Here is a 27,176-nt window from a genome sequence, read left to right as displayed (position 1 = left end):
GCACATCTGAGATTCTACGCGCCGGACCCAACGCAGGAGTTTTATCCAAGAACCGTGCACTGTTTCAGAAAGGGCTGCAAGTAATTATTTTAGGCTATGAGATCATGCAATTCACAGAACACCCTGTTTCCTCAATGCCGACCGGTATCTAAAATGGGTGGCCTAAGAGCTGCGTAATATTTGCAAGAAATCAGAATTCGGGACTCCTGGTCTTGGAAATAAGATAGCGTCATGACGGGCGTCGAAAAATTGATAGATCAACCTCCTTGGTAAGGTCATCCTCAGCCTTCTTCAATACTAAAAGCTGATAACCTGCTACGAATTCCACGTGCATGCTATCGACCATGAATGAGTCAATTTGGGTAATGTTTACAGTCAATGTATATTCACTTATTCAAAGGTGCCTCCAAGTGCCATGAACGCGATGGAAAGCTCAAGAATTGTAGCTAGAGAAGTCATCACAAAACATGTACAGAATTTCATGAATATCAAATAGCCTGGTATTGTCGCATAGGAATGTAAAATTGCATTTAACAGTCCCGCAAGGTATTATGAATATTTTTATTCGATCGACTTTATTCTCACTTAGCCCAAAACACCTCTGCTAACCTGCATCTGATGAAGTTCGTGCTCTTGGTTGACTTATTGTCCGATTCGATCAGATTTAGCAAGGGAAATGTTTCTTGCCTAGAAACCTTGGTTATCTGAGATGCTTGGCTATTAATTTTTGTCATGTCTTTTGTGAATTAGTCGCAAGCAGCTTTTGTGGAATTTGGTAAATCATTAGACACTAAACTCTTTGACTTCGGAGATAGCCAAGTGCGGCGGAAGCTGGGCCATGACTAGCGTGCTTAACTCACCCGGCGGAGGAGGCCGGGCGCCAGCGACTCCTCTCACGTTAAGGTACTATTAGAGTCTTGACATAATATTTTAATTTGCGGAGATATTAAGCTACCTCAGCCGCATTCAACCTTCAAGCTCTGCAATCATCCAACCTTGACTGGCATACGATAGGAAAGTCCACCCTTCTCCCCACGGCGGTAAAATAAAACGATTGTTGAGGGGCGGGTGGCAAGACGGAAAAGAGGGGCAACGCTACTATACAAGTTCAATTCAGAGGCTTCTTCGCCGTTTAAGCGCAGAGAGAGACCCTGATGATGGTATCCTTTCTCGACTTACCGGGGAGATCCGGATCATCATCTATGCCTATCTGCTACATCCAAACGAGTACGTGAACGGCTACCGTCGAATCGAAGACCTACTTGCAGCCCATCTGGATCGTACTCGAGGTCCTTCCTGTGCAAATCCTCGTCTCTATGTCGACAGACATACGCCATCTATTCTACTGCTAAACAAGCAAATAACAAGCGAAGCGCTCTATATTCTCTATCGGATACCACTCAACCTCGAAGGGACCCCATGGACACATCTTTCAATGCGCCAGATGGATATCACCGAATTTATTAGCGAAAATCTTCTCCAGAAGATTCAATATGGCATCATAAGATTGGACTTTGCGCATAAATATTTTGTCTTAACGCTCCTTGACATATGGTGCGAGAAAAACAGCTTACAAAGACTCGATGTATACCGACCACGGACAACTCCTGTCCCTCGCGACCACTGGGCAATAGTAAAGAGCCGGGTAGTTATCATTTCTTGCTGGCTAAATGATGACATCAATTCTAATAATTTTCTGCAGCTACGGACCTTTTCTGCGATCGTGCCTGTTGTTTGGCACAAAGTTGACAACCCCCTGAAAGCCGACCTTTAAATCCATTTGCTCAAGAATAGTCAAAGGTCATCGGGACATGTTCTTCTGTTGGATTCGTTACGATTGAAATGTCTATCTCAATGATGGCGGACGAGCTTCGATAGCTCACCCGCTGAATGAGGTGTCATTACGTCTCGGTTCACTCAGAATCGACTGACCCAATATATCTCAAGGCTCCAGAGAAAGACTGGTATTTATGTATGTCTATCTCAAACACCAGGTATAAATGTCTCATCACCTCTAACTTTTATTCCAGCCATAAAAATAGAATTTCTCGCTTTCTATTGCCAAGGAGGAAGTTACATATCAATTGGTCAAAATGCAGAAAACTACAAGTATTTCAAATAAAAGATGGACCAGAAGAGTCAGGCATATCTTGACCATAACCTGCTCGGGATAGACAGTGTAGATTTTGTTACTCAGAATCAAGATCTACAAGTCCCTATGCATATCTGTCCAAAATCCTAGACTTTTGGTATGTCAACCCGTCCTCCCAAGGTGTCCTGGGCCACCTAAAAGCATTCCTAGCGAGCTCGCTCCGAAAATAAGTAGCCTCGACTAAGCTCATCAAGGCTTAGGCTTTTAAAATCATCTCCAATAAAATCGAAATAAATCGACTTGGCGTATTGTCTAATCATTGTTGTAAGAGCTGTGTCTCTAAATCTACTAGGAAAATCTAAAGTAGGTGTGACAGTGTCAGGAGATGTAAAGGTGATGGTATTAGTTATCTCTGAGCTAGCTAAGAAGGTGCATTGGAATGATGTGATCTAGCTTAGAGGGTAACACTAGGTTAATTTTTATTAATTATTCGTCATGCCAAACATAACAATCAGAAAATAACTCGTTCTCTTTGCGAGCTTCGTTTAGCATTTGTCAACTTGTGGTGGTGTCACAGAGGTTTGGGGTTGCCAGGGCCACACCCTCAATGGGGTCTATATTTCATGTGCAGCCTGTTTTTGGGCTATAATAATTACTGAATGAGCTCAAATATTATATTTCCCCCTTCGCATGGATTGATGTGGTGGTTCTTTCCCCCTCATTCTGAGGAGTAAAGTTCAGCATGTACTGAGCGAGCAGAATCAGCCAGTGAGTGTAAGATGCACCGTGACTCCATGTCGCAATTGTTCCCAACGGTACTTCAAATTAAAAAAAATGTCCCGACAACCAAAATTTCAGATCTGATCCGCTCACTGAATGCTGGAGTCTGGCTCGAGGGAGGAAAAAAATTGACCGACGCAGGGGTCGAACCTGCAATCTCTTGATTCGTAGTCAAGCGCCTTGCCATTGGGCCAGCCGGCCTTGGTGAAAGAAAGGCCGGACTAAATCACCAAATAATTCTAGCAAAATTGATTGAAATCAACTGCGTAGATCCGAGCCTCGGTGGTGTACTACGTTCTGGTGACGGCCTACTCGACATGAAGATGTCCAATGCATGTGACCGGAAGGAAAATTTTTTCCTCGGTTAACAAAATCTACGAGACTTTTTATGGAGAAGATTTCGCTTCGCTTAGAATATAGTGGGTTATCATGTTTGGTTGATCTGATCCAAGAACAGGAAGTCAGGAACGAAATCGAGCAAAATAGGGGCCATCGGCAAACCTAGAAAGGGTCCATAGGCAAATTTGAGAAAAGATCACCATTCACCACCCGAAGATCCACTCCCCAAAAGAATCACTACCTAACGAGAATGAAGCATGGTCGCGAGAACCAGTTCCCAAGTCCGGGGTAGGCGACTTGGCAAGGTCCCTGCGCCTCATCTCGGGGCCAAATAGAGTCCGTTCTCCAAAAGAAGGAACCCCAGAAAAGCTAGTATGAAGTGTCTGAATGGATTACCCATTTTTTGCTCTGGGGATCGTCAATGGTGACCACGGTTTACTCATGTTTGTAGCCCGTCAATTAAGAAGACCAACTCCTTATTGTTTGTGTAATTGGTGCCCTCACATAGAAGCGGTATGGTTAGAGCCCCCACAAACCAACGCGTTTGCGGACTTGGGGTGCCGATCCTCGGGCTACGAACCTCGCGCCTCGTGTGTATAAGCCTCGACGGTGGCAGACGCAACCCGTGGTGACTCGGGAAAAGAAATCAGATCAATATCAGGCTTTTTGACATTCATTATATAGCTTGGCCCGTGGATTCTTGAAGACATTGTGTATTCCATCAGACATTTGAGCCAAAATTGTATATCAAGCAGCCTATCAGAAACATCCTTCAGGACCGGTCTCTAGTACTAACATAAGCCCAGAACGTGGAATCTTCTGAAGGTTTCATGGCAATGTTCTTATGTTTTGAGAAACTGGTTTCAGGGAGAAGAACCTTCTACTATTTGGAAACAGCCTACTTCGTTACTGCTCTCTGGTCTTCTCTTTTTCGTTATGAAATTGAAACCAATGCCGCTAGTCAAGACATTAGATCTCGCTTTACTACATTTGGGTCGACCCCGAGCATTGACTGGAAGTTACGCGAGACTGGTGCTTCCGGGGAATATCCAGTCACATAGTATTAAAATAGCGAGGCATAAGCTCCTGGGCGTCTAAAGATGTGACTTTTACTATCTGGGTAGTGTGCCTGTCGATCTGTAGTGAATTCGGAAAACACGGTTCCAAAGCTTTGAAAATGACTGCAAACCAATTAGAGGCATCACAACATTGTGGAACCTGTTTACCATTTGCTACCAACACGACGATCGAAGCTGCTAGCTACACGGAGGCCATATCGATTGGGCAGAATCTGAACCGGTTCCTGTATGGGACCCGTTAAATGTTCTATTTTCCGGAGCCGGAAGCTACTTGATATCCAATCTGAATGAGCTAGCCCCGTCCATCACTGCTACCACGGGTCAAAACAGGGAAATGTTCCGTCAGTCGGGGTCCAAAATATCATCAGAGCATGTCAATAGCGGGAAGCAGTGGCCCCAGTGATGCAAATATCTTTTGTGGGGTTGAAGCGCCATCGGCCTGACCCGGGGGACCAGATGAGTGAAGAAAATCCGAAGAATATAAAAAGAGGCAAGGGGTCTCCTTGGAAGCCTCGATAGATTGTTTTAAGCGTCACCCACAAGCAACCCCGTTTCAAAATGCGTCTCACAACCGCATCTCTCTCGGTTCTGGCATTTTCGAGCACTCTGCTTGCCGCTTCAACGGCCCAGCAACACACCAGTGCAGACTCCCTCTCGGATACCCCGTCTGGCATCGCCCATGCCCAGGAGAATGGCGCCTCTACTCCAAAGGAGGCTGCAGTTCCCACTTCTGCTGTCACGGCCGGTACCAATGGCAGTAATGAGAATGAGAATACGGTTCTAGGTATGCCTGATGCAACGGCAGCTCTGCAGGATAGCCAGGCTTCCCCTCGAGCTACCACGACCAAATCCGCTGGATCAAATATTGAACACCTGAGTGTCAGTAGCATCATCCGCTCTGCTGGATCCACTGAATCCACAGACTCATCGACCGTTGACTCGACAACTGGTCCTTCAACACAAGCCACTGATGGCTCTTCTACTATCCGGGCAGCCACAGTGACCAAGTCCAGTCAGTCTTCGTCCAGCACGAGTTATAGCAGTTCCGATGATTCGGACCCTCTTCTCTCCTTTGATGGCACCTTTTTGGACTCTTTCAAGGACTTTGTCAGCTTCCTCCACGGCGTCAAGGGCCTCCTAGCGCCTACTTTGCTTTCTGATATCGAGTCTTTCTTCCACCACATTGCCTACCTTCTGGACGACAAAACCACCGACCAGACCAAGAGTCTGATTGACACTGCTTCTGGTCTTCTCACCAAGAGTCTCATCAACCAGCTCACGGGCCTGCTTAACAACGCTAGCAACCTGCTGACAGCGGACTTTGTCAAAGAAACTAAAGATCTCATTAATACAGTTGGCCCTATTCTTACTCCGGAGCTTTTCAAGGAAATTAGCGGACTTTTGAACAACGCCAACAACCTCCTCGACGCCAGCTTCGTCAAAGAAACAAAAGGTTTGATTGGCACTGTTGCTCCTTATGTTACTCCCGAGCTTCTCAAGGAGGTCAACAGCCTGCTTCAAAACGGCAATAGCTTACTGAGCCCTGAGTTCATAAAGGAGACCAAGGGATTGATTGGTACTGTGGTACCAGTTCTGAGCCCTGAACTCTTCAAGGAGATCAACAGCCTTCTACAGAACGGCAATAACCTCCTGACCCCTGACTTTGTTCGGGAGACCAAGGGATTGATCGGCGGTGTGGCTCCTGTCCTGACCCCAGACGTTCTCCAGGAGGTCGGAAGCTTGTTGTCCAATGCCAACAGCCTATTGACCAAGGACTCGGTCAAGGAAATAAGCGATCTGCTGACCAACGCCAATGCGTTGTTGACCCCTGAGTTTATCCATGATACTAGCGGGCTGATTGAAGGCATCTCGCCGGTCATCACCCCTGCGTTGCTTGCTCAAGTGGGCGGGCTGCTGAGCAATGCCAACAATTTGTTAACCGACAAATTTGTTCAAGACGCCACATATCTACTAGGCAATGGAACCACCTTGTTGAGCCCTTCGTTCATCAATGAGACTCGTAACCTCATTGATGGAGTTGCGCCGGTTGTCACGCCGGACCTACTGGCCCAAGTGGGCAACTTGCTTAACAACGCGGATGACCTTCTCTCCAAGAAATTTGTCAACGAGACCCAAACCTTGATTGAGGATGTATCAGATGTAAGTTTGACGTGGAATTCTTTTCTGAATGGTTGATTGCTAATGGTTGTTGTAGATTCTGCCTATCCTTATGCAAGTGGTCGGTTCGTTATAGAGCGATCCATGTGACTTCATCGGCATGAGTAGTTGATGACAGCCCATGATTCAATGTATGAGTATGTTTAATATGAATTAAATGGAGAATAATGCAAAGAAGTAATCATTTTCACGGTGGCCTGATTGCCATGTAAACACATGTAGATTTGGTATCGCTGTTGCGGGAAGTAGATCAATATTTAACAAGACTGATCAATGCAGCTCAAATGGTTGAGCATTCATGGAGTGTCATACAAGAACTGATGACTGTGACTCAAATCCCTGCTGTTAACCTGGGGAAGCAGATTTCATGAAAGCTTTGCCCTCTTCGGAGCCCAGAATGGATTCAGACCCCGAAAGATTCCACGCGGATAGTATTCACTGTCTATTATAGGTAGAAGCTTCGAAGTAGACATCAAGTGCTGTCAATGTATGGGAGTGGTGATGGTTGGCCTTGCCCCTTTGATGCGAGCGAGGTTTGATAGGCTGAAACCCCTGGAGTTGCATGAAAATTTGGCGATAGACAGCCGAAGGCGTTGCCCCCTTCCTGTGAGGTTCCGATTGGGCGTGGGAGAAGCCGTAAAAAGGTGGCTCGGTAGCTGCAGGTTGTATCTTGTTTCCATACGATTGATTGGTGACCAGAGCATACATAGTCACTGTATGCTTCGTACATTCCCTATTCTGACCTGCCTTTCTCTGAAGGTGGTAATCGGTTGCTCATGGCGTTTGTTCATCACTTCAAGCTGGGATATCCGAAGCCTTGACCTCCTGGTACTTGGAGAGTACTTTCATCTCGGTATCTCGTTCTTTGATCTTTTTATCAATTGCCTTCTGGACCTGTTCTTTTTTCTTTTCGGCCTCCTCAAGCTTCCTCTTCGCTTCTTTGGCAGCTTGCTCTTGGGCTCTCATGGCAGCTTCTTTGGAAGGAAATTCATGGCGCAATTGTTCCAGCTCAGCTTGTGTGTCTTGATCTTCAATTGGTTGGCAAGTAAGAGGGTGATAGAGGTATACGGGAAGTGGCTCCCCTGGAACTTGGATCTCAGGGAGGTCTGGGTGTATGGGAGTGGTGCGGATTGGCGAATCAAGCGGTACAATCGAGGCCGATTCGGATGGAGGGGAGAGCAAAGATGCCTCAGTCTTGACCATGGTTATAGGATTTTCTGCCTGGAGAGCTGGAGGGGATAATTGAAGCGTCTTGAATTCCAGTGTAGGTGGTTGGCAGAATGAGGGACCAACCTGTCTAGCGTTGTAGGTTGTAAGGATTCTGCCGAGAACACATCTCACCGCCAAGACAACGTCGTATGCGGGGAGTTGCTCCGGACGACCCATTCACCACAGAATTCATGTTCGTGAAAGGGCATCGGCTCGTAAAGAAGATCCAGCTCTTGCCCAGGTCCTAGGCGGACCAGGTGCTCTACATCTGGTGCCTAATCACTGGCAGAAGATTCCAGACGGAGCATCTCATCCACATTCTTGCATCCGCTTGATTGGATACTACTTCGACCATCATGCAGGCGTTTGGTGAGTTCCATCCATGTTAAAGTCACCCAGTCTAACTTAGTTTTTCAATCAATGTGAATGAAACTGACTTGTCTCCCGACGCTAGTCCCAAAAAACAGAAGAGTAAGCAGGTTGAAACCTCAGGCCTCAGATCACTTCCAACTAACCTATCTTTCAGCCGAGATTCGAGTTAGTCTTAAGGGTATGTTTACTCAATCAATCATAAAATCTGGATATTTTGCTAAACTGGGGCAAAGATCAACGACATCAATAATGTTCCTCTAGGAAATGGGGTTGCTTGGATAAGGTGGCGTCTTCCGTCATCAAGCGCTACGGAACACCAGGGCCATACTGAAAAAGCACCTTTGAGTGACCATCGAGCATACTGGAATTATGAGAAGGCCCTGCAAGTGAGGCTCACCATTGACAGATCATCAATGCTACAGGAATGTGAAATAAATTTTGAAGTGATTCAAGAGTTTCACTCTTCACCCACAAATGAGAAGAATGTGTTGGGCAAAATCAAACTCAATCTTGCCGAATATGTCGACAAGGTCGACGATGATGAGGGTGTGGTCCGAAGATACCTTATGTTTGATAGCAAAGTCAATAGTACAGTCAAAATTGGCATTGCGATGCGGCAGACGGAAGGAGACCGCAACTTTATAACGTTTGTGTCCCATTTCAGATCCCCCTTCCAACAGCCCTGCTCTAACCCGGCCGATTATAGGCCATCGCTAAAATCTGCGACTGTTTTCGGAGGTATCGCCAGAGTAGTACATCTTGCAGAACCAGGAGACTCGGAAGAGCTGGGCCATCTTCCATCCATCAATACCAAAGGCAGAGAAATAGCAGATATGCAAGATATGTACCGACGTACTCTGGCAGCATCGTGGACTTCTCGCTCCTGTGACCTTCCTGCCGATAAGCTGGTTGAAGAGCTCTTTGCTGGGAGCTCTTGCTGGAATAATGAAACCCACAACATTATGCTTGAGGGCCATGCAGAAGACGACTATAGGAGGTCACATTTGAGTGCGGACGCTGCAACCCGCCAAATGCGCACGGGGAAAAGTCTCTCCCCCAGCTTCGAACGCCGTCCCAAGAGTGCTTCTAGCAATCACTCGGCCAGTAGTCCAAAAACACCAGATTCCCTTTCTACTCTGAGTCATCCCAAGAAGGGTGGCAGCATTGAGCAACAGCTTTATGACGGTGCCAAAGGACGGGGGTGGAAGCACCGTAGTTCAGAGCACGAACTCTCCGAGTTTGATGTGAGAGAAGATCTACGAAGCTGGGATGTTTCTTCGAAGGAATAATGCCAACTACACAACCAGGAAAAACGCTAGAAGAATCTAATATTCAAATACCCCCGGGGGCTCTAATATCCCGCACTATGAACCCGGCCGCTGCGCAGATCAATAGTTCCTGAACCAGTCCTTTGGAGATCATACATTACAATTTGAGTGGCTAGAAAATTATATGAAGAGAAACCATTACAATGTTAGAGCCAAAGCATTCCAGCACTCATGCATCCGATGAGGTCTCAATCCTGTTCACGGGTGGATTTCGGTGGTGCCTATGACATCGGAGCTGATGAACGCCCCCCGGGCCGCCCCACACTTGATCGGGACCCGGACGCTGACCTTGACGTGTAACCGCCCTCCTCGTCCGACCCCAAACCTTTCCCAGAATCGCAATATCTCGACTCCGGACAAGGAAATTGTCAATCTGTTCTCACAAAACGGCATTCAGTCAAGTTTCTCGATACCTGTGATCACGATCTCGCACCCGCGATAACCCCACCCAACTCTTCCCCCTCCTTCAGCATGAAGACCATGCACGCACAGTGATCCCAAGGCTCACGGTATGGAGAGAACACGGGTTGCTAAGGTACGTCTCACTACGCTTGAACCCGACGATGAGAGCATTCCAGCTGACCACTGGCGGTTATTTAGGTTGACAATGTGACCTTGGCCCGCCGTGGGGAGCAGGTCGACGGCGCCCTTCATTTAACCCCTCACCACTTAATCTTCTCCCATGTCCCCCCAGTTTCAAGCGAGGACCAGGCAAAGGGAATCACTATTAGACCGAAGGAACTCTGGATTACCTATCCCATTATCTCGTTTTGCACATTGCGCCTGGCTCCCGCGGCGTCCCGCCAGCTCTCCTCCATCCGCCTTCGGTGCCGAGACTTTATCTTCGTTTGCTTCTACTTCACAAGTGAACAAAAGGCCAAAGAAGTCTTCGATAGTATTAAACAATGGACCTGCAAATCTGGTCGACTTGATCGACTCTATGCCTTTTCCTATCAGCCACCACCTCCCGAAAAGGGGCTGAATGGATGGGATTTGTATAATCCACGAAAGGAGTGGGAGCGTCAGGGTCTTTCAAAAGAGAATTCGGGATGGCGGATCTCTGAGATCAATACGGACTATAGCGTAAGCTCCTGTTACTTTAATAACGGTGTTGTCTCCGTCTCTCTTGAAATAGGTACTGATGATACCACAGTTCTCACCAACATACCCAGCTTTGATTCCTGTGCCATCCGCTATTTCTGACAATACCATTAACTATGCGGGACGATATCGTTCTAGACAGCGAATCCCTGCCCTTACCTATCTTCACCCGGTGAACAACTGCAGTATTACGAGAAGCTCACAGCCCCTTGTTGGTGTTCGGCAGAACCGTAGCATTCAGGATGAAAAGCTTCTGGCAGCTATATTCTCAACTTCTCGCTCAGAGAGGCCTTTGGCTAGTTTTGCGAAAGCTCAATTAGATCGAGAGGCTTCTGATTCGAGTTATGAGAGCTTGTCGGCTTCACAAACAGAGCTTGACGTTCCAAACGCGGAAGATCTTGAGGATGACATGCTGGCAGCTGCCCGTGAGGCACCGGAAGAAGTACGAGCAATTTATGGTGCTCAACAGCAAAACCTAATTGTCGATGCGCGCCCTACCGTTAACGCTTTTGCAATGCAAGCTGTTGGCCTGGGCTCTGAGAACATGGACAACTATAAGTTTGCTACCAAGGCATACCTTGGTATTGACAATATTCATGTGATGCGTGACTCTTTGAACAAGGTTATTGATGCGTTGAAGGAGACAGACGTCACTCCTTTGGGACCTAACCGTGACCTTCTAGCTCGGAGTGGCTGGCTTAAGCATATTGCGGGCATCCTGGAAGGTGCTGGATTGATTACTCGCCAAGTTGGTCTCCAGCATTCCCACGTTTTGATACATTGTTCCGATGGCTGGGACAGGACTAGCCAATTGAGTGCTTTGAGTCAGATTTGTTTGGATCCGTACTTCCGCACCATGGAAGGCTTTATGGTCCTTGTTGAGAAGGATTGGCTGTCCTTTGGACACATGTTCCGACACAGATCAGGTCATCTAAACAGTGAGAAATGGTTTCAGATTGAAAATGAACGAATTGGCGGTGATGTGGACGGTAGTGGCGCAGGCCCTGCCAAAGCAATCGAAAATGCATTCCTCAGTGCCAAGGGTTTCTTCAACCGGGAGAATACTAGTCGGGACTCACTTCCTGAGTCGGAGGGAGAACTCCAAAGCTATGATTCTGATAGCCCAACCAAAAAACCCAGCTCCGCGCCTCGAACGGCTGTTTCAGAGAAAGAAATCACGAAAGTAAAGGAAACTAGCCCGGTTTTCCATCAGTTCCTCGATGCGACCTATCAACTCCTGCGTCAACACCCTACACGCTTTGAATTCAATGAGCGCTTCCTTCGACGGCTGCTATATCACCTTTACGCCTGTCAATTTGGAACATTCCTTTTCAACAATGAAAAAGAACGTGTAGATACCAACGCGCGAGAACGAACCCGCAGTGTGTGGGATTATTTCCTCGCCCGACGAGAGCAGTTCACAAATCCAGAGTATGATGCTCTTATTGATGATCACCAGCGAGGCAAGGAACGCCTGATTTTCCCTCGACCCAAGGAGACCCGCTGGTGGAGCGAATCTTTTGGCCGAGCAGATACCGAAATGAACGGCCCACTTCTGCCAGGAACATCTGTCACTGCTGGCTTTGAGAGTCCAAGTACTTCATCCCCTATTTTGACTGGAGTTGAGACGGCTCAACACTCCATTAGTCCTCGGATGTCAGGAGCCACTGTTCACTCTGCTGCAGCATCTGGAATGGCTGCTGTCACCTCTAGTATATCCAATCTCGCAATTATCAAGGACCAGAACGTTGAGACGAAAAATGAAAAGCCGAAAGAGTTGGAAATGGAGGTGGAGATGCATTGAGGGTTACATGTAGTTATGAGCAATTGTTCAATCTGATGAATTTACGGATTTTCTGCAAAGCAGAAATAGAGCAGGGTGAGGTATGAGCTTGACACTTTTGCATAGTTCAACAGACACATGTCTTTTATTAGTTCTACCCCTAATGCATCGATGCTGTTAGCATACAATTTGAAGGGTTTACATGACAACAAAATCCAGCAATAGAGAGAAGGAGACAAGGTATTTATTGCCTTGTTGCCTTGTTGCCTTGTTGCCTCGCATGTGTTCACGCTAGCCAGGATAGGCAAGGCTCCCGCTCATTACAAGCGAGGGTTGAGCCCTATCCCAAACAGGCAAGAGAAGCCCTACACCCAAAAAATCCCCACCAAGTCAGGACTCTCACAACGACCAACCTTTCGACCTCGACCTCGCCTTCCCCCGTCGACCACCCAATTCCACCCACCAGGAACGCAAAAATGGCCGCTGTCCAGGGAGCTATTTCCAAGCGCAGGAAGTTCGTCGCCGACGGTGTCTTCTACGCCGAGCTCAACGAGTTCTTCCAGCGCGAGCTGGCTGAGGAGGGCTATTCCGGTGTCGAAGTCCGTGTCACTCCCACCGTCACCGACATCAGTACGTCGCAACCCTCGAATTTCTTTTCTGTCCGTTGAATTGTCGCGAGCGGAACTATATTGGATCTTTCAAGAGCCTGGAATGTTGCTAGAGATCTTGACATCGAATTTTGTTGGAGGAATATACGGACCAACGGAGCACGGATCAGTCGATGCTAACGGATGTCTTTTTTTTCTTCTAGTCATCCGTGCCACCCACACCCAGGAGGTTCTCGGCGAGCAGGGTCGCCGCATCCGTGAGCTCACCTCGCTCATCCAGAAGCGCTTCAAGTTCCCCGAGAACTCCGTTTCCCTCTATGCCGCCAAGGTCCAGAACCGCGGTCTGTCCGCCGTCGCTCAGTGCGAGTCCCTCCGCTACAAGCTCCTGAACGGTCTGGCCGTCCGCCGTGCCTGCTACGGTGTCCTCCGTTTCATCATGGAGAGCGGTGCCAAGGGTTGCGAGGTCGTTGTGTCCGGCAAGCTCCGTGCTGCCCGTGCTAAGTCCATGAAGTTCACTGTACGTCTACAATGTTTACATCATAAAATCGCAATGGGAAACGGGAATATTACGTGAGGATGCTGCGGCCCGATTGATGAAATATTCGATCAACGCGAATCTCGCACGATTTTCCCATTGTCTCTACGAAGAGGAACTCGCGCATGAAACTTGTCGCTAATCTCATCTTTAACAGGACGGCTTCATGATCCACTCCGGTCAGCCCGCCAAGGAGTTCATTGACTCCGCCACCCGCCACGTTCTGCTCCGCCAGGGTGTCCTTGGTATCAAGGTCAAGATCATGCGCGGCTCCGACCCCGAGGGCAAGTCCGGCCCCCAGAAGACTCTCCCCGACTCCGTCACCATCATTGAGCCCAAGGAGGAGCAGCCCGTTCTCCAGCCCATGAGCCAGGACTACGGTGCCAAGGCTATTGCTGCCCAGCAGCTTGCTGAGCAGCAGCGTCTGGCTGAGCAGCAGGCCGCTGAGGCTGAGGGTGCCACTGAGGGTTACGCTCAGGAGTAAACTTGTTTCTTCTTTCATTAGGCCCGGCTTTCCCTTTTCTTCCTTCCTGTCCTAACCTAACCTTATACTCTCTACCTCACGCAATCAAAATTACATGAAGACTTCAAAATCTTGGTTCTATCGCTGCCTTGTTTTTCATTCCAATTCAAACGAATGACGCCCAGTCGAAAATCTAGTTTGCAGGCCCTTGTATTTGAGCTTCGTGGTAAGCTGGGGCTGGACCGAACATGATGTATCCTTGCATTGGTGTACGAAGAAGAATCCTATAAGACAAAAAAAAAGTTGACAAGGAGCTTCGTGATCAAGTATGTTTTCTTGGTAGATTCTATCGGTTGACATAATATGTATTGGGTCAGACTCGCCCTTCGACGTCGCCCTTCGTAATGTCTTTTATATACACTTTGCGGTGGATGGAAGCACCCTCGACTCGTCAGTCTCGAGAACTATTATAGATCGCACTACCTTCGAAACACCTACTTTTGACCCTAATTGACGTAATCGGTCCGAGCTTTAAACATTTATATATGTACTTGAAACTTTATTTTTATTGCTTTTAGTGTCTGCAGCTCTAATCGAAACAAACTCGGCATGTCACAATAGAGCCCTCTCCACGTCATGTCATCATCTATCTGCGTCGCAAAGCATAGTAATACCTAGTTTCAATCTAGAAAATCTAGAGGAAAGGCTCAATGTTGATCTCCAGAGTAGTGACCGGGTACTTGAGCTCATACTTCTCAAGCACCGTGGGATGCAGGATCCCAAAGGTACCAATGACGTGCTCCTTACCGCCAACACGCAGGTGAATGGAAGCGGAGTGACCAGGGAAGTAAGTAGGGTCTGTAATGATTATGTTAGCTTTGCTTCTTTTTTTTCGTCTCTTCGCCCTCGAAGCAGGAGGTTGAGAGTTGGGACATTGAACATACCATCCAGCTCTTTGATGAAGTATTGCGAATCGCTCATAGAAGAGTAATCGAGGCCTTCCTCAGCAGTGATGAAAGCACTCTTAAGCATAGTCATCACGCGGTCAAGGAGACCGTGGACAACTTCAAAACCGCTGGTCTTGCCATACCACGCAGCGGCAAAGTGTCTCTCGTTGCGGCTCTTCCGCTCGAGAGATAGATCCTTAAACGCAACGTCGCTGACCTCGAAGACCTTCATGGGCACGGTGTGTGACTTGTTCTCGCGGATAGTCTTCAGCAGGCCCGGAATCAGGCTGGTGCGAACGATCTGGAACTCAAGACTCTTGGGGTTGGCCAGTCTGACAGCAGTGTTTCCGTCATCCTTACGGTTCAGCCAGGCGAAGTTCTCGTCGTGCGAGCAGAGAATCAGCGGCAGAACCTCAGTCCAGCCGGCCATGGCAGTCTCCACACGGATGATGTCGGTCAGCTTGTTGATAGGGAGGGGCTGGCCAATGGTACCGGAGATGTTGGGGAACGCGCGCGGAAGCGAGTTGAAGCCGTGGGCGATGGCGACATCCTCCATGATATCACACTGGTGAAGAACATCTGCACGGGTTGGGGGGATCTCGACGTCAACGGTGTTCGAGTTGTTGGTCGAAGGCTTGGCGCGGAAAGCCATCTTCCTCAAGTTGTTGCAGATTTCGATGGGAGTGAGGTTCAGACCACAGCATTGGTTGATGTAAGAAACTTCAGCCTGTGTGGTGCGGGGGCTGAGATCGGGAGTGATACGAGTCTCGCCATTGTGCTCTGAGACGATCTTAACGGGTTCGATGCTGTCGTCTAATCAGTATACCTGGTTTCTGAATTTGAGATAAGTATAGTCACCTACGTGAAAGGCTCGGAGGTGTATTGGGAGAACATGGTAACCATCATGCGGTTCACAATCTCAAGCTTCGTCCGGTCGAGAGCAGTGATCTCAATGAGAACGTTGGTAGTGTCCAATGTGATTTTAGAGTGGTCACCGTTGATGATGGGAGGCAGAGAGCAGACAGTGCGCTTTGAGTCGTAGATGACTGGATACACAGGAGAGTCGCGAATAATGTGCAGGTACTTGCCCAATTGCTGGTGCTTCTGTTGATGCAATCACGATGGTGAGTGATTGAGTGCCAATGATGGGTACTCCTGGGTACTTCCAGGTTCCACATACCTCGTAGAAAGTCATCAATTCCTCACCGTTCATCTCCTGGGTTTGGTTCAAAGGAATGAACTTGATGTCCTTAGGGGCAAGGGCCTCGTATGTGAAAGGACCCTGGACAGTGTCCAAATCATGGGTGCCAATAGAGACGAGGGTCCGTTGGCGGGCCAGGTTCTGGTGAAGCTTGTCTTGGAGGGCGATGAAGGATTCATAGCGAGCTTTGTCGAACTTGACGTTACGGAGAATCGCACCGGACACGTAGGGTCGGATTTTTGTGGTCTGTTGTGCTGCATCAGTGAAGGGAGTCCCATGCGCTCGGGGACATGATTGAAACTCACATCCTCCTTGACAATGATTTCCTGGAGCTGGCCGTTCGCAGGCTCAATCAACTTGTAGTCGGGCAGGGACTTGCGGCCCAAGAAGATATTAAGCATCAGGGCAATGCCCTCAAAGCACAGCAAGTCATATCTGGGATCTATTCTCAGTTCGTGCATCTTTTTCCACCTCCCGTGGGGCCTGGTTGGGCATACCGGTTGGCGGGGATCTCAATCTTCAGCTGCGGGGGTTCTTGCACTCCGTCGACGATTGGGCGCTCCTGGTCGGTCGTCTAACAAATTTTCAGTGGGAAGGCTTCTTTTTCGCAAAGGGAATGGGAGAAATGATACGTCTTCATCCAACTCAATGCCTGTTTGACGCAGTCAGCCTGATGCCCCGCAGAGTCGCTTCGGAGTTTGATCCAACCCACCAAATTCAAAGCATAGCTCATCGAATTCCTCCGTGGTATACCTGAGGCGGTGGAAATCATCCCATTAGAACCATTGCGCAAAATGACGAGAGTCAGAGGGGCACATACTCCCGGCCCAGCTCCTTGAAGAGAGCGGCCTTGTCAACCGAGATAGTGGGCATGGCGGGGGATGCGCAATGCGATGCAGTTCTGGTACAGGATCGAGCAGTCTGGTCAGCTAGCTGTTCATGTCCTTCTCAGCCTCACTGAGCACCCAAATATCTGAAATCAACCTACCAAGAAGCCGAAAGTCCACAAGCGGGGGAGAAATGGCGATGACTCTGTCTTGCTGGCGACTGGAAATTCTGCCGCGCAAAAGCCACCACCGCCACAACTGCCCCCCCTCTTTTGTGACGGTACGGTATGGTCACACTAGCCTCTCCTTGGTTTGTTCCATCGCTCGTGGCCCAGCGTGGTCCGTTCGTCATCGTCTTCCCCAGCAAAAACCCAGCAAACACCCGCCAAAATCACCCCAGTTCGATCCGCCCGTGCCACGCCTGTATCTTAGCTGTATGTAAATTACGCGCAGTTCCAGGTTGTTTGGCCGTGAAAGCTCAGAACGATCGAGAGACACGATTCCCGGTCCCCCACTGCCGTCCTCCTCTCACGCTTCCGATTCTCTTCCTCTTATCCTGGTTCTGGTACTTAGCTCAGGTGGACGATCTTTCAATTGTGCCCGAGGTATGTTCCTTCGTGGCTGCTCTGCTCCGCGACAGGTGGTCTGCGGCCCAAACCCCCACGAAACCTCACTCCGACCATCCCCTTCTCTTTTGACCCTTTCCATATCCCGACACTGACCTCTCTCCCCCTCCCTCCCGGTCCAGTTTCTATATTCGTCGAGAGTTCACGAAGGTGCGCTTCTCGCTCGATCCTCCATAATTCTATTTCGCCGGGCCCCTCAATCAACACCGCCCACCCCCCGATATCAGCCCTTCCCTCGACCCGCTGGGACCTCAATCCAACCAACCTCGACTCTCCCAGTCTCCTTCCTCTTTTGCTCCACCTTAATACACAACTCACCACGTACGTGATGGAGGGTCAAAACGAGAATGATGAGCTCTACCCTATCGCGGTTCTCATTGATGAGTTGAAGGTATACCGACCCTCTGCTGCTCTCTGCTCCACCGGTGGAGGGGGAATCTGCTGATCCAAGCTCACATCGCAATTTCTTGCAGCACGACGATGTTCTCCTCAGACTCAATGCTATTCACCGTCTATCCACGATCGCGCTCGCCCTCGGGCCCGAGAGAACCCGAGAGGAGCTCATCCCATTCCTGGATGGTCTGTTACTCCCAAAAAAGCCCTCCCCGCCACTTTCTCACCCTCTCCATCGGCTGAACGCGCCTAACCTACTCTACAATTAGACTCCGTGGAGGATGAAGATGAAGTTTTGACCGCGTTGAGCGAGGAATTGGGTAACTTTACAGAATATGTCGGTGGACCAGAACACGCGCACGTGCTCCTGTCACCGCTGGAGAACCTGGCGGCGATCGAAGAGCCTTTGGTCCGGGAGAAGGTTAGTTCCGCCATCAACAGGTCTAATGGCTCGGGTTACTGATCCCTGTGACATAGGCTGTCGAATCTCTCAACAAAGTCTGCGAGCAACTGTCAGAGAGCCAAGTTGAAGAGCACTTTGTCCCTCTCGTCCTCCATCTTTCCAAAGCCGACTGGTTTACCTCGAAGGTCTCCGCGACCGGCTTGTACTGCACACCATACCGCAAAGCCCCCTCAGCTTTGCAGCAGAGCCTTCGACAGCACTTCGGAGCTTTGGTACATGATGAGACCCCTATGGTGCGGCGGCAAGCGGCGAACAACCTAGCCAAATTTGTCAAGGAGATGGACACACCCGTGGTTATTGATGAAATGATACCCCTTTTCCAATATCTGGCCAGTGATGATCAGGACAGCGTGCGCTTGCTGACGGTGGATATTCTCATCGCGATCGCGGAGGAAATTCCCAAGGAGCAACAGCCCAGTCACGGCGTGCTGCTTACTTCGCTGCGAAATCTCTTTGAGGATAAGAGCTGGCGTGTCCGATACATGGTCGCTGATCGATATGAGAAGGTTCGTTGCTCGGGCTCTTTACTCAAGATGGATTGGAAATGGAACCAGTACTAATCACTAATGCTTCAATAGATCGCTAAGGCTGTGCATGAGGAAGTGGTCACCCGCGATATGGTGCCTGCTTTTGTCAAGCTTCTGAAAGATACCGAGGCTGAGGTCCGCACTGCGATCGCTGGCCAGATCCCTGGTAAGCGCGTTTCACATCCCCAGCCGAGTTTTTCAAGCCGCCATTAACAGTATGACCAGGCTTCTGCAATTTGATCGACCGCGATACTCTACTCAACGAAATCATGACTAGTGTGGAGGATCTTGTGTCTGATCAATCTCAACACGTCCGGGCTGCCCTGGGTACTCAAATCAGCGGGCTCGCTCCTATTCTTGGGAAGGAAGAGTGTGTTGCCTCACTATTTTGATTTTGAAGCTCCCCGAAGATCTCATCGCTAATTATTGCTCAGGACTATTGCTCACCTTCTTCCTATGTTCCTTCAAATGCTCAAAGATGATTTTCCCGATGTTCGCCTGCATATTATTTCGAAGCTTGAGCAGGTTAACAAAGGTATGCTTGTAATCCTCTTCCATGATTCACATTCCGTCCTCTAACCTCTTCCATCAGTTATTGGCATCGATCTTCTCTCCCAATCTCTTCTTCCTGCGATTGTCCAGCTGGCTGAGGACAAGCAGTGGCGCGTGCGTCTAGCTATCATTGAATACATTCCCCTTCTCGCCAGTCAACTTGGTGTCAAGTTCTTCGATGATCAATTGAGCGATCTTTGTATGGGATGGCTCGGTGACACCGTTTTCTCCATTCGAGAGGCCGCTACTCAGAACTTGAAGAAACTTACTGAAGTCTTTGGCGTGGATTGGGCCAAGGAGTCTATTATTCCCAAGGTAATGGCCATGGGACAACACCCTAACTACCTTTACCGCATGACAACATGCTTTGCTATTTCTGTGAGTCCCGCCCAGCTTTGAAAATATCATGTCCGAACCATATTAATTCGTCTAGACCCTCGCCCCTGTTGTCACTCTCGATATCATCGAAAATTCCATTCTTCCCATCTTGGACCGTCTCGTTGCGGACGAGATTCCCAACATTCGTTTTAATGTCGCCAAGTCTTACGCCGTTTTGATCGACACTCTCCGCCGTTTGCCGGCTGATAAGACCTTGGTTGAGGTGGAGAAGTCTGGCGAGACTGCCACTTCGTCACCGAAGAGCCAGGAGCTGATCCAGCAAAGAATCCTGCCCAGCCTGGAGAAGCTGCAGGAGGATGACGATGTTGATGTCCGCTATTTTGCTACTACCGCAGGTGGTAACCAGGAGGAGGCTATGCAGACTTCTCCGTGAGACCGTTCTCAGGGAGCTCGGTGACACCGCATGAACTACTGCTCTCTTCTCTTCAGACCGCCCCTCCCATATGCGCAAATATATGACGACAGAGCACCATTGCGTAATTATCTGGGTACGGGGGCACCCTGTCAGCTTAGAGAGAATAGCCAGCTTTGGGATGAGATGTCTTGATGGCGTTCTTAATGTAGAGGTTTTCTTACTCTTTTGATCCCATACATAACCCGTCTATGTTCACCCAAGGTAGCCATAAAAGCAATCACGCCAGTTTGAATCATTTTCTCTTTCTGCCCATTGAGAGTGATTGTAGACGTGCCTGGCTTTAGTTTTTTTTTATTATAAGGTTTGCCGGCCTGTACTCAACTTGCCTCTCAAGGCTTTTTCCTTCAATCCGTACAGACATACGGGGTAGTGTCGTCGCAATTGAAGGCCGACGCGGGCGAGTCAAAACGTTCTATTTGTCAGCGGGTCCGGGGGGACCCCCAAGGCTGTTGCACGCGTAAGTGCGAAGCAGGACACCTTGCATGTTCCTCCTCCAACCTGTGAGCAGGTGTCCGAAGTTTCAAAAATCAAGAAAGGTATATCAGTTGCAAGGAATAGATTTGCAGCTACAATGTTATTTTGAATTGAACATTCTGCGACAATCTTGCCGCCCGCCTACTTACGATATCGACCACTTCCCTTGTCTCTGCCTCCTGGGAAATCCTGGCTCTAGAAGCTCATACATTTATCAGTCCATCTCGGTATTGATCCCGCTTTCGCTATGGATCTTGCTTGGCCGTACCATTTTATTACCCTCTCTGAAGAGGAGAAAGCAGGCCGCCGGGAGCTGCTTGACCTGCGCGGTGCCTACGCGCAGTGGTCGATCATTGTCGCTGTCATCGCAATCCGAGTCTATCAAAGCTGGGTTAACTTAGTAGCATCCCCAGAGGATGCAGCGAAATCCCGCCGTGGGCCCAGCTCGTGGTGGGATCGCCCCCTCGTTACCGGGTGGATTGAGACACGTCGGCAGTATCTTGTCTGCGGAGTATGGCTCTTGTGGCTGCTTAGTCTCTGTTTATGGAATAGTGGTGATGGTATGAGGCTCCTTTCACCCCGTCATACCATTTGAAGCTTTCCGGTATCCGTCTCAGACAAATACAGGAGCTGACACAGAATTTGCAGATTACCTCCATTTGACCAAGGCACTGGGTCATGTCGCCCTATCCCAGGTTCCCTTACAAGTCCTAATGTCTCCGGCTGCATACATCTCCACCTCCAAGCCGTCAGCATCATCCATCTTCTCGTTTCTGACCTCTGTTCCACAAGCGACGGTCACTCCTTACCACCGGCTCTTTGGGCGCGTCGTGATCTCGCCACTGCTGTTTGGTCATGCCACCCTGTACTTGCTTTTCTTTGTGCAGTCCAGCCATCCCGAGTACAGCTCCCTTTTTGCGAAGCGTATTCTGGACTCGGATGTGCAGTGTGGCCTGGTAGCTCTTAGTGCTGCGATCTCTCTGCTCTTCTTTGCACGGCCTCGGGGGGCTGCTCCGAAGAGCGGCATTCGTGCATGGTTCTCGGCGGGATCCATTCAAACCCGCCGGCGCTCATTTTATTATGGCCATGTTGCATTGGTTGTTTTGTTAAGTGCGGCCGCATACTATCACGTTGCGCAGGCCCAGAAGTATATGCTTCAAGCACTAGGAGCTTCTGTGGTCAATGGGGTGTGTTCCTTCATGATGGTGCGACGGGTAGGTCGCGTATAGATAGTTTTTTCGTCCGTATATTTATTTTCCGAGAATCAAATCCCGAGACGAGTTGTTTTATTATTTTGATTCTCCTACCAGGGTTTCATGTTTTTGGGGGTGTAGTCAATACGCATGATTCCAGTCTTGATTTCTTTTTCGGCCTGAATAACGGCGGCCCCTGGAACGTCTGTCACAATTCGAAAGTCACTCAATGGTTTAAAATCTGCCCGAGAACATGCACTTGCAGTAATGACCTCATTGACTTCCGGGTCCTGCATATATCTTTTCTGTGCTTGGTAAGGTGGGTTGTTTACCTTGCGACCGATGTAGCAGGATATATAACGACCCAGACCTGCCGCGTGCTCGTGGTCCTCCGGCGGATCAGACCCGACCCATTAATATATAATGGGGCTAGATGCAAAGGTATCAGGGGACTTCGGAAATTCGGAAAACGATCCACTGGGCCACAAACACGGACAAGCTTTTGGTTGCGGGATTAAACTTCTTTAATCGCGATCACCACGAGGCTGCGAAGATGCATCAAGAGCCTTTGATGCACGTTTGGATCGCGTTAGGGTTTCGAGGCTCCATCATTGTGACCTGTCCCTTACGCTAACCGTGGATTCGCCCCTCCCCATAAACTTAGCGCCACCGTGGTCAACGGCGACGCAAAAGGAATTCTTGCAGTGGAATTGGGAGGCCAGGAACCGAGGGACCGCAAAGGCGACCAACTGGGTAGGCGGGTATTTTTCCCTGGTCGGAAACAAGGAAAATGGGCTTGCGTCGTCCAGAGTGGACATGCGTGGACAGGGCGTCAAGCGGCTTGGCAGGCCCCGGGTTTAATAATAGTAGGGAAACTCCAGACCTTCGGGATGGAGCACGCCTCCCTAGACCCTTTTTTTCCTATCCGCTTCCCCTCCTCTCGGCGCCCTGCCTCTCGTTCGACTCGCCTCGCTTTCATGCGGACTACAGATGGCAGGATGCGAACACAACGTTTGATCCTTCTCTTGGGGATTACCCTCCTCGCGTGCTTCTCGCTCGTCCTCCTCCGCTCCGAGCACCCTCGCCGCGATGTCCCAATAGATCTCCCTCCCCCCGAACCGATCAGACACCCTCAGCTCCATACAGGCCAGACCTCCTTCCTGCCCGAGAAAGTGCACCCCATTACGAACCTGGTCGAGAATGCACAGCAGCGATTCGACTATGTGCATTCTCGCCAATCGAAAACCCTGGCTGAGGCCGTCCAGGAGTACAAACGTCGCTATAAGATGCACCCCCCGCCGCACTTCGACAAATGGTTCCAGTTCGCCCAGTCCAAGAATGTGCAGTTGGTGGACGAGTTTGACTCGATCTACCACTCCCTCTTGCCCTTCTGGGCGCTGAAGCCGCAGACCATCCGCGAACGCGCCCGAGAGACCATGGGATTCGATAACGCCGTGATTGGCGTGCTGATTCGCGATGGCAAGGTGACGCACGTCGAGGGCGGCGGCGACGGTGGGAAGTGGCAGCGCGAGGCCACAGTAGGCATGATGAAGGATTTCGTGAGGTTTTTGCCGGATATGGACTTGGTGTTCAATACTCACGACGAACCTCGTGTGATCATTCCTGGGGATGACCTCCAGCGACTGGTTCAGATGGCAACGGACAATGTCATCCCTGCCGCGTTCGACAGGAAGACGACGCTGAACGCGTGGTCGCCTCGAGCGGCGGATTTGAACAAGGGCGACCGCATTGATGAGGTGCGCACGACTCGCTTTAACCGCTTTGCCCACCAGCCAACGTGGACCAACTCTCGCGCCTCTTGCCCTGTCGATAGCCCCGCCAGATCCCTTGATGAACAAGCCCCCGACAACATTGATCCCTATGCGTATGGCGAACTGGGGTTCATCTACAACACCACGGCCTTCTCCGATATATGCCTCACCCCGTCCCTGCGATATACCTACGGATTTTTCGACCGCCCGAATGCCTTCGATGTTGTCCATGACTTGTTTCCGGTATTTTCGCAGAGCAAGATTTCCAGCTTTCAAGACATTCTTTATCCCAGCCCCTGGTATTGGGACAACAAGGTTCCTTACGATAAACACAAGGATTTCTCCTGGGATGACAAGTCTGATCGGATGTACTGGCGCGGGTCCACCACCGGTGGCTTCTCTCGTGCTGGAGGCTGGCGCCGACAGCATCGGCAACAGTTCGTCGACTCTGTCAATTCCCTGGCACCGAGTCAAATTCTTACTCGGCAGGAAGACAACTCGTGGATTTCACAGAATGTCAGCCGGGATGCCTTTCGCGAGCACTTTGACGTCAAGTTCTCATTCATTGGTCAATGTGACCCTGATGACTGCCATGCCCAGGAACAATACTTCGAGGTTGTCGAACCTGCCGGACAGCAAGACGCCTGGGCGCACAAATACTTGGTCGACGTCGATGGTAATGCTTTCAGCGGGCGCTTCTACGCCTTTTTACTCAGCAACAGCTTTGTGTACAAGATTGCTATGTTCCGCGAATGGCACGATGAGTGGCTCAAGCCTTGGGTGCACTATGTGCCACTCAGCCTGAAAGGTAACGAATATGTCGAGAGCATGCGCTATTTTGTGTCGGAGGATGAAGGCAAGAGGACCGCCCCGCGGATTGCGGCTCAGGGCCAGAAATGGGCTCAGAAGGTGCTGCGGAATGGAGACCTCGAGGTCTGGTTCTTCCGTCTTCTCCTGGAGTAAGTCTTTTTTCGGAGTCTTTCTTTCGTTCGTTATTTCTTCTTCTTTTGGTATTTTTTGCTAATGATGGGATTTGCTTTGTAGATATGGACGTCTTGTGGACGACCATCGCGATGAGCTCGGATTCTCTCTTTGATCGGGATTTACCTGCTCTATCTTCCTTCCCAAAAGTCGCCCTTGTATATACCCTAATAATTGGGCTTACTTTACATTGCTCTGCTTGCTGAATCGAGATTCAGCCTCTTGCGGGGACTCGACGAAATCACGGCTGTTTCCTTCTGTTGGCTTTTTCTTTTCTCTCATGTTGCTCTTTGCATTACCCCATCATGTGTTAATACCCTCTGACCTTTTCTTGTCTTTGTCCCGATTCTCTTGACTGTTGCCGAACTGATTGATACCTCCCCGTTCCTATACTTGCATGTGGAGAGAGATGTATTTGGCGTTCTCTGGGATAGGAACTGTTGAGGCTGATTGTTGCTGGGACCAACTCTATCTGACCATAATGCGACCTTATTTTCAAGCGAGTCTTCTTCCCCCACATTTCTGGATTTTTCAGGGGGACCCGAAGTACTCTCATCTGCTATTCAAATCGTAGCTCTTGTTGTGGCGGAAATTGCGAGTGGCGATCATCAGGGCCTCGGGCTGACTAACGGCATGACGCGACAGAGTGAGCTTTCCGAGATGCCGTGGCAGCCCCCGCCCAGTAGCTGCAGCTTGATTGAACTATTTATAAGGCCGTCCAATGCAGCTTGATAACCTTTATTTCCCTCTACCCTAGTGTACGGTTGTTACTTCCCCCCTTCATTATAGCCCTGTCCCGACGTGGTCAATCTCTCGTCGATCGAACGTTGAACGTCCGCTTCACCATGGCGGGTAGATTCACTCAGACCGTACTCTGGCTGGCTGCCCGGGGATATGGTCTCTTCACGATAGTTCTTTATGGAGCCATCGCCATCAGACAAGGGACCTTTTTCACCAAGCGCACCGAGAAGCAGAGCCTGGAGCTCCAGATTGGTGAGTCGTGATGTTTCTTTCTACTGGTCCCCCTCCTCAATATCGTCAAGTATTAGCACCCAACTATTGGAGCTAGAGAATAACTGCTAAAATGGAATGACCAGCGCGCGATCGTCTGTGGAATCTCTCCAAGGACTTTGAAGGGCTGGCGCACCACATCCTGACCCTTCCCAGTAGGTTCAAGTTCCACATGGTTAGCAATGAAACGCCCAACTCCCCTGCTGCTTTGAAATCCGACAAACCACTGGTCATTTTCATCCATGGCTTCCCTGATAGCTGGGCTATCTGGCGTCATATTATCAGCTCGGCCTCGCTGCAAAACGCTGCCACTGTAGTTGCCATCGACTTGCCTGGGTATGGTGGGAGCCAGGCCCTAGAGAGATACACCGCAACTTCAGTGCTGGAAAAGCTAACCGAGCTGATAATCACCCTCCGAATTCAGTATGGAGTTGATGATGACTCGCAATCGAGCAAGAAGAAGACCATCATCGTTGGCCACGATTGGGGTTGTTTGCTGGCCATGCGCCTGGCTGCTGAAGCACCGGCACTGGCAGATCGATTTATTCTGACCAATGGGCCACTGGTATGTTGGTCGAGATTGATAAGTAATATGTGCGTATTAAGGATATATATGCTAACGCAGAGTGATGATGGGTTTTCACAGCCAAGCTTGGTCCGGTCCAACATCGACCGCCTCATCATGTCGGCATCCAAGATGTTCAACACGGCTCTGGGATCTCCCCTCCAGGCCCGCACACCAATTCTCCAAGCTCTGCGGACGGTGAGTCCGCTGTTTCGCCAACTTCTACTGTCGGGCTACGTCTTCGCAATGCAACTCCCTGTCTCGTTCGTCCGGTATATGCTTGTCGGCGGCAACCAATCCCTCATGAAGGGCTGCCATAAGCAAGCCCATGGGGGAGACAAATTCACCCCGCGCGATGAAGCCGATTCGATGGCGAGCACCCAGGGTCCCTCGCGGGCGGAGTCGACGACGCAGACGTCCACCGGCGCTACCTATCCGGACACCATTCAGTATGGTCATGAGTTCGCCAACGTGATGAACATGGCCGGTTATTATCGCGACGATGCCGTGTTAGCGCGCTGGGAGAAGTCCATTGAGACAGTGGCGAGCTTGCACGGTATTGCCGGGGGCAAGGAGCTGCGGCGTACGAGTAGCGGCGCGGGTCTTCTCGACGAGGGCGCGCCCGGCGTGCTGAAAGCGAATTCGACCATCCTGTGGGGCCAGAAGGATACCGCGCTGGACCCGAACCTCTGTCTGAACGGCATCGCCGACTACCTCGTTGCGAATAGTCAAGTCATCATGCTTCCTAACTCGGCCCATTTCACGCCGATCGAGGTTGAGAGCCGCGGGGCATTGGCCAAGATCGTCGAGTGGGCTGTCCGGGGCGAGATCGAGGACATTGAGGCTACAGTACAGCAGGCTTATCCGAGTGCCAAGGTCATTGCTCGGCGGTAGAGATGGCCAGCTTGGGAGACGATGAGATGGCGAGGCAGCTGTCAGTACCTTTCGGGCGGGCGGGAGGAT

The 27,176-nt window shown here is 50.0% G+C and overlaps 11 protein-coding genes across 11 annotated transcripts; 9 read left to right on the top strand and 2 right to left on the bottom strand.

Moving 5' to 3' along the window:
- Positions 1-4,848: 4,848 nt before the first annotated feature.
- N7462_007176 (uncharacterized protein) lies at positions 4,849-6,544 on the top strand (the record flags this gene model as incomplete). The annotated part of the gene is made up of 2 exons (XM_057078894.1): positions 4,849-6,450; positions 6,506-6,544. The coding sequence occupies 2 exons, from the start codon at positions 4,849-4,851 to the stop codon at positions 6,542-6,544; spliced, it is 1,641 nt and encodes a 546-aa protein (XP_056931564.1).
- A 719-nt stretch (positions 6,545-7,263) lies between these two features.
- Positions 7,264-7,671, bottom strand: N7462_007175 (uncharacterized protein; the record flags this gene model as incomplete). Its single annotated transcript, XM_057078893.1, has 1 exon — positions 7,264-7,671. One exon carries the CDS (start codon positions 7,669-7,671, stop codon positions 7,264-7,266), a length of 408 nt encoding a protein of 135 aa, XP_056931563.1.
- A 362-nt stretch (positions 7,672-8,033) lies between these two features.
- On the top strand, positions 8,034-9,338 carry N7462_007174 (N-terminal C2 domain-containing protein; the record flags this gene model as incomplete). Its single annotated transcript, XM_057078892.1, has 3 exons — positions 8,034-8,046; positions 8,311-8,695; positions 8,756-9,338. The coding sequence occupies 3 exons, from the start codon at positions 8,034-8,036 to the stop codon at positions 9,336-9,338; spliced, it is 981 nt and encodes a 326-aa protein (XP_056931562.1).
- Positions 9,339-9,557: 219 nt separating this feature from the next.
- On the top strand, positions 9,558-12,282 carry N7462_007173 (phosphatidylinositol-3-phosphatase YMR1; the record flags this gene model as incomplete). The annotated part of the gene is made up of 4 exons (XM_057078891.1): positions 9,558-9,673; positions 9,870-9,912; positions 9,978-10,460; positions 10,531-12,282. 4 exons carry the CDS (start codon positions 9,558-9,560, stop codon positions 12,280-12,282), a joined length of 2,394 nt encoding a protein of 797 aa, XP_056931561.1.
- Positions 12,283-12,737: 455 nt separating this feature from the next.
- Positions 12,738-13,888, top strand: N7462_007172 (40S ribosomal protein uS3; the record flags this gene model as incomplete). Its single annotated transcript, XM_057078890.1, has 3 exons — positions 12,738-12,891; positions 13,073-13,386; positions 13,562-13,888. The coding sequence occupies 3 exons, from the start codon at positions 12,738-12,740 to the stop codon at positions 13,886-13,888; spliced, it is 795 nt and encodes a 264-aa protein (XP_056931560.1).
- Positions 13,889-14,561: 673 nt separating this feature from the next.
- On the bottom strand, positions 14,562-16,888 carry N7462_007171 (phenylalanine--tRNA ligase subunit beta; the record flags this gene model as incomplete). The annotated part of the gene is made up of 9 exons (XM_057078889.1): positions 14,562-14,725; positions 14,812-15,620; positions 15,677-15,918; positions 15,995-16,261; positions 16,321-16,450; positions 16,513-16,589; positions 16,648-16,667; positions 16,728-16,768; positions 16,836-16,888. 9 exons carry the CDS (start codon positions 16,886-16,888, stop codon positions 14,562-14,564), a joined length of 1,803 nt encoding a protein of 600 aa, XP_056931559.1.
- Positions 16,889-17,796: 908 nt separating this feature from the next.
- Positions 17,797-19,064, top strand: N7462_007170 (HEAT repeat domain-containing protein; the record flags this gene model as incomplete). Its single annotated transcript, XM_057078888.1, has 5 exons — positions 17,797-17,859; positions 17,942-18,047; positions 18,131-18,282; positions 18,339-18,830; positions 18,903-19,064. 5 exons carry the CDS (start codon positions 17,797-17,799, stop codon positions 19,062-19,064), a joined length of 975 nt encoding a protein of 324 aa, XP_056931558.1.
- A 255-nt stretch (positions 19,065-19,319) lies between these two features.
- N7462_007169 (HEAT repeat domain-containing protein) lies at positions 19,320-20,175 on the top strand (the record flags this gene model as incomplete). The annotated part of the gene is made up of 3 exons (XM_057078887.1): positions 19,320-19,386; positions 19,444-19,781; positions 19,837-20,175. The coding sequence occupies 3 exons, from the start codon at positions 19,320-19,322 to the stop codon at positions 20,173-20,175; spliced, it is 744 nt and encodes a 247-aa protein (XP_056931557.1).
- Positions 20,176-21,404: 1,229 nt separating this feature from the next.
- Positions 21,405-21,920, top strand: N7462_007168 (ferric reductase-like transmembrane domain-containing protein; the record flags this gene model as incomplete). Its single annotated transcript, XM_057078886.1, has 1 exon — positions 21,405-21,920. One exon carries the CDS (start codon positions 21,405-21,407, stop codon positions 21,918-21,920), a length of 516 nt encoding a protein of 171 aa, XP_056931556.1.
- Positions 21,921-22,882: 962 nt separating this feature from the next.
- Positions 22,883-24,619, top strand: N7462_007167 (putative capsule-associated protein CAP1; the record flags this gene model as incomplete). The annotated part of the gene is made up of 1 exon (XM_057078885.1): positions 22,883-24,619. The coding sequence occupies one exon, from the start codon at positions 22,883-22,885 to the stop codon at positions 24,617-24,619; it is 1,737 nt and encodes a 578-aa protein (XP_056931555.1).
- An 863-nt stretch (positions 24,620-25,482) lies between these two features.
- On the top strand, positions 25,483-27,107 carry N7462_007166 (alpha/beta fold hydrolase; the record flags this gene model as incomplete). Its single annotated transcript, XM_057078884.1, has 3 exons — positions 25,483-25,630; positions 25,735-26,213; positions 26,295-27,107. 3 exons carry the CDS (start codon positions 25,483-25,485, stop codon positions 27,105-27,107), a joined length of 1,440 nt encoding a protein of 479 aa, XP_056931554.1.
- Between the last annotated feature and the right edge of the window lie 69 nt (positions 27,108-27,176).

Source organism: Penicillium macrosclerotiorum, assembly GCF_028827735.1.
Source record: "Penicillium macrosclerotiorum strain IBT 26536 chromosome Unknown utg000007l_segment0_segment0, whole genome shotgun sequence".
NCBI lineage: Eukaryota > Fungi > Ascomycota > Eurotiomycetes > Eurotiales > Aspergillaceae > Penicillium > Penicillium macrosclerotiorum.
Note: the sequence above shows the minus strand (reverse complement) of the source record. Positions and strands in the feature narration are given on the sequence as shown.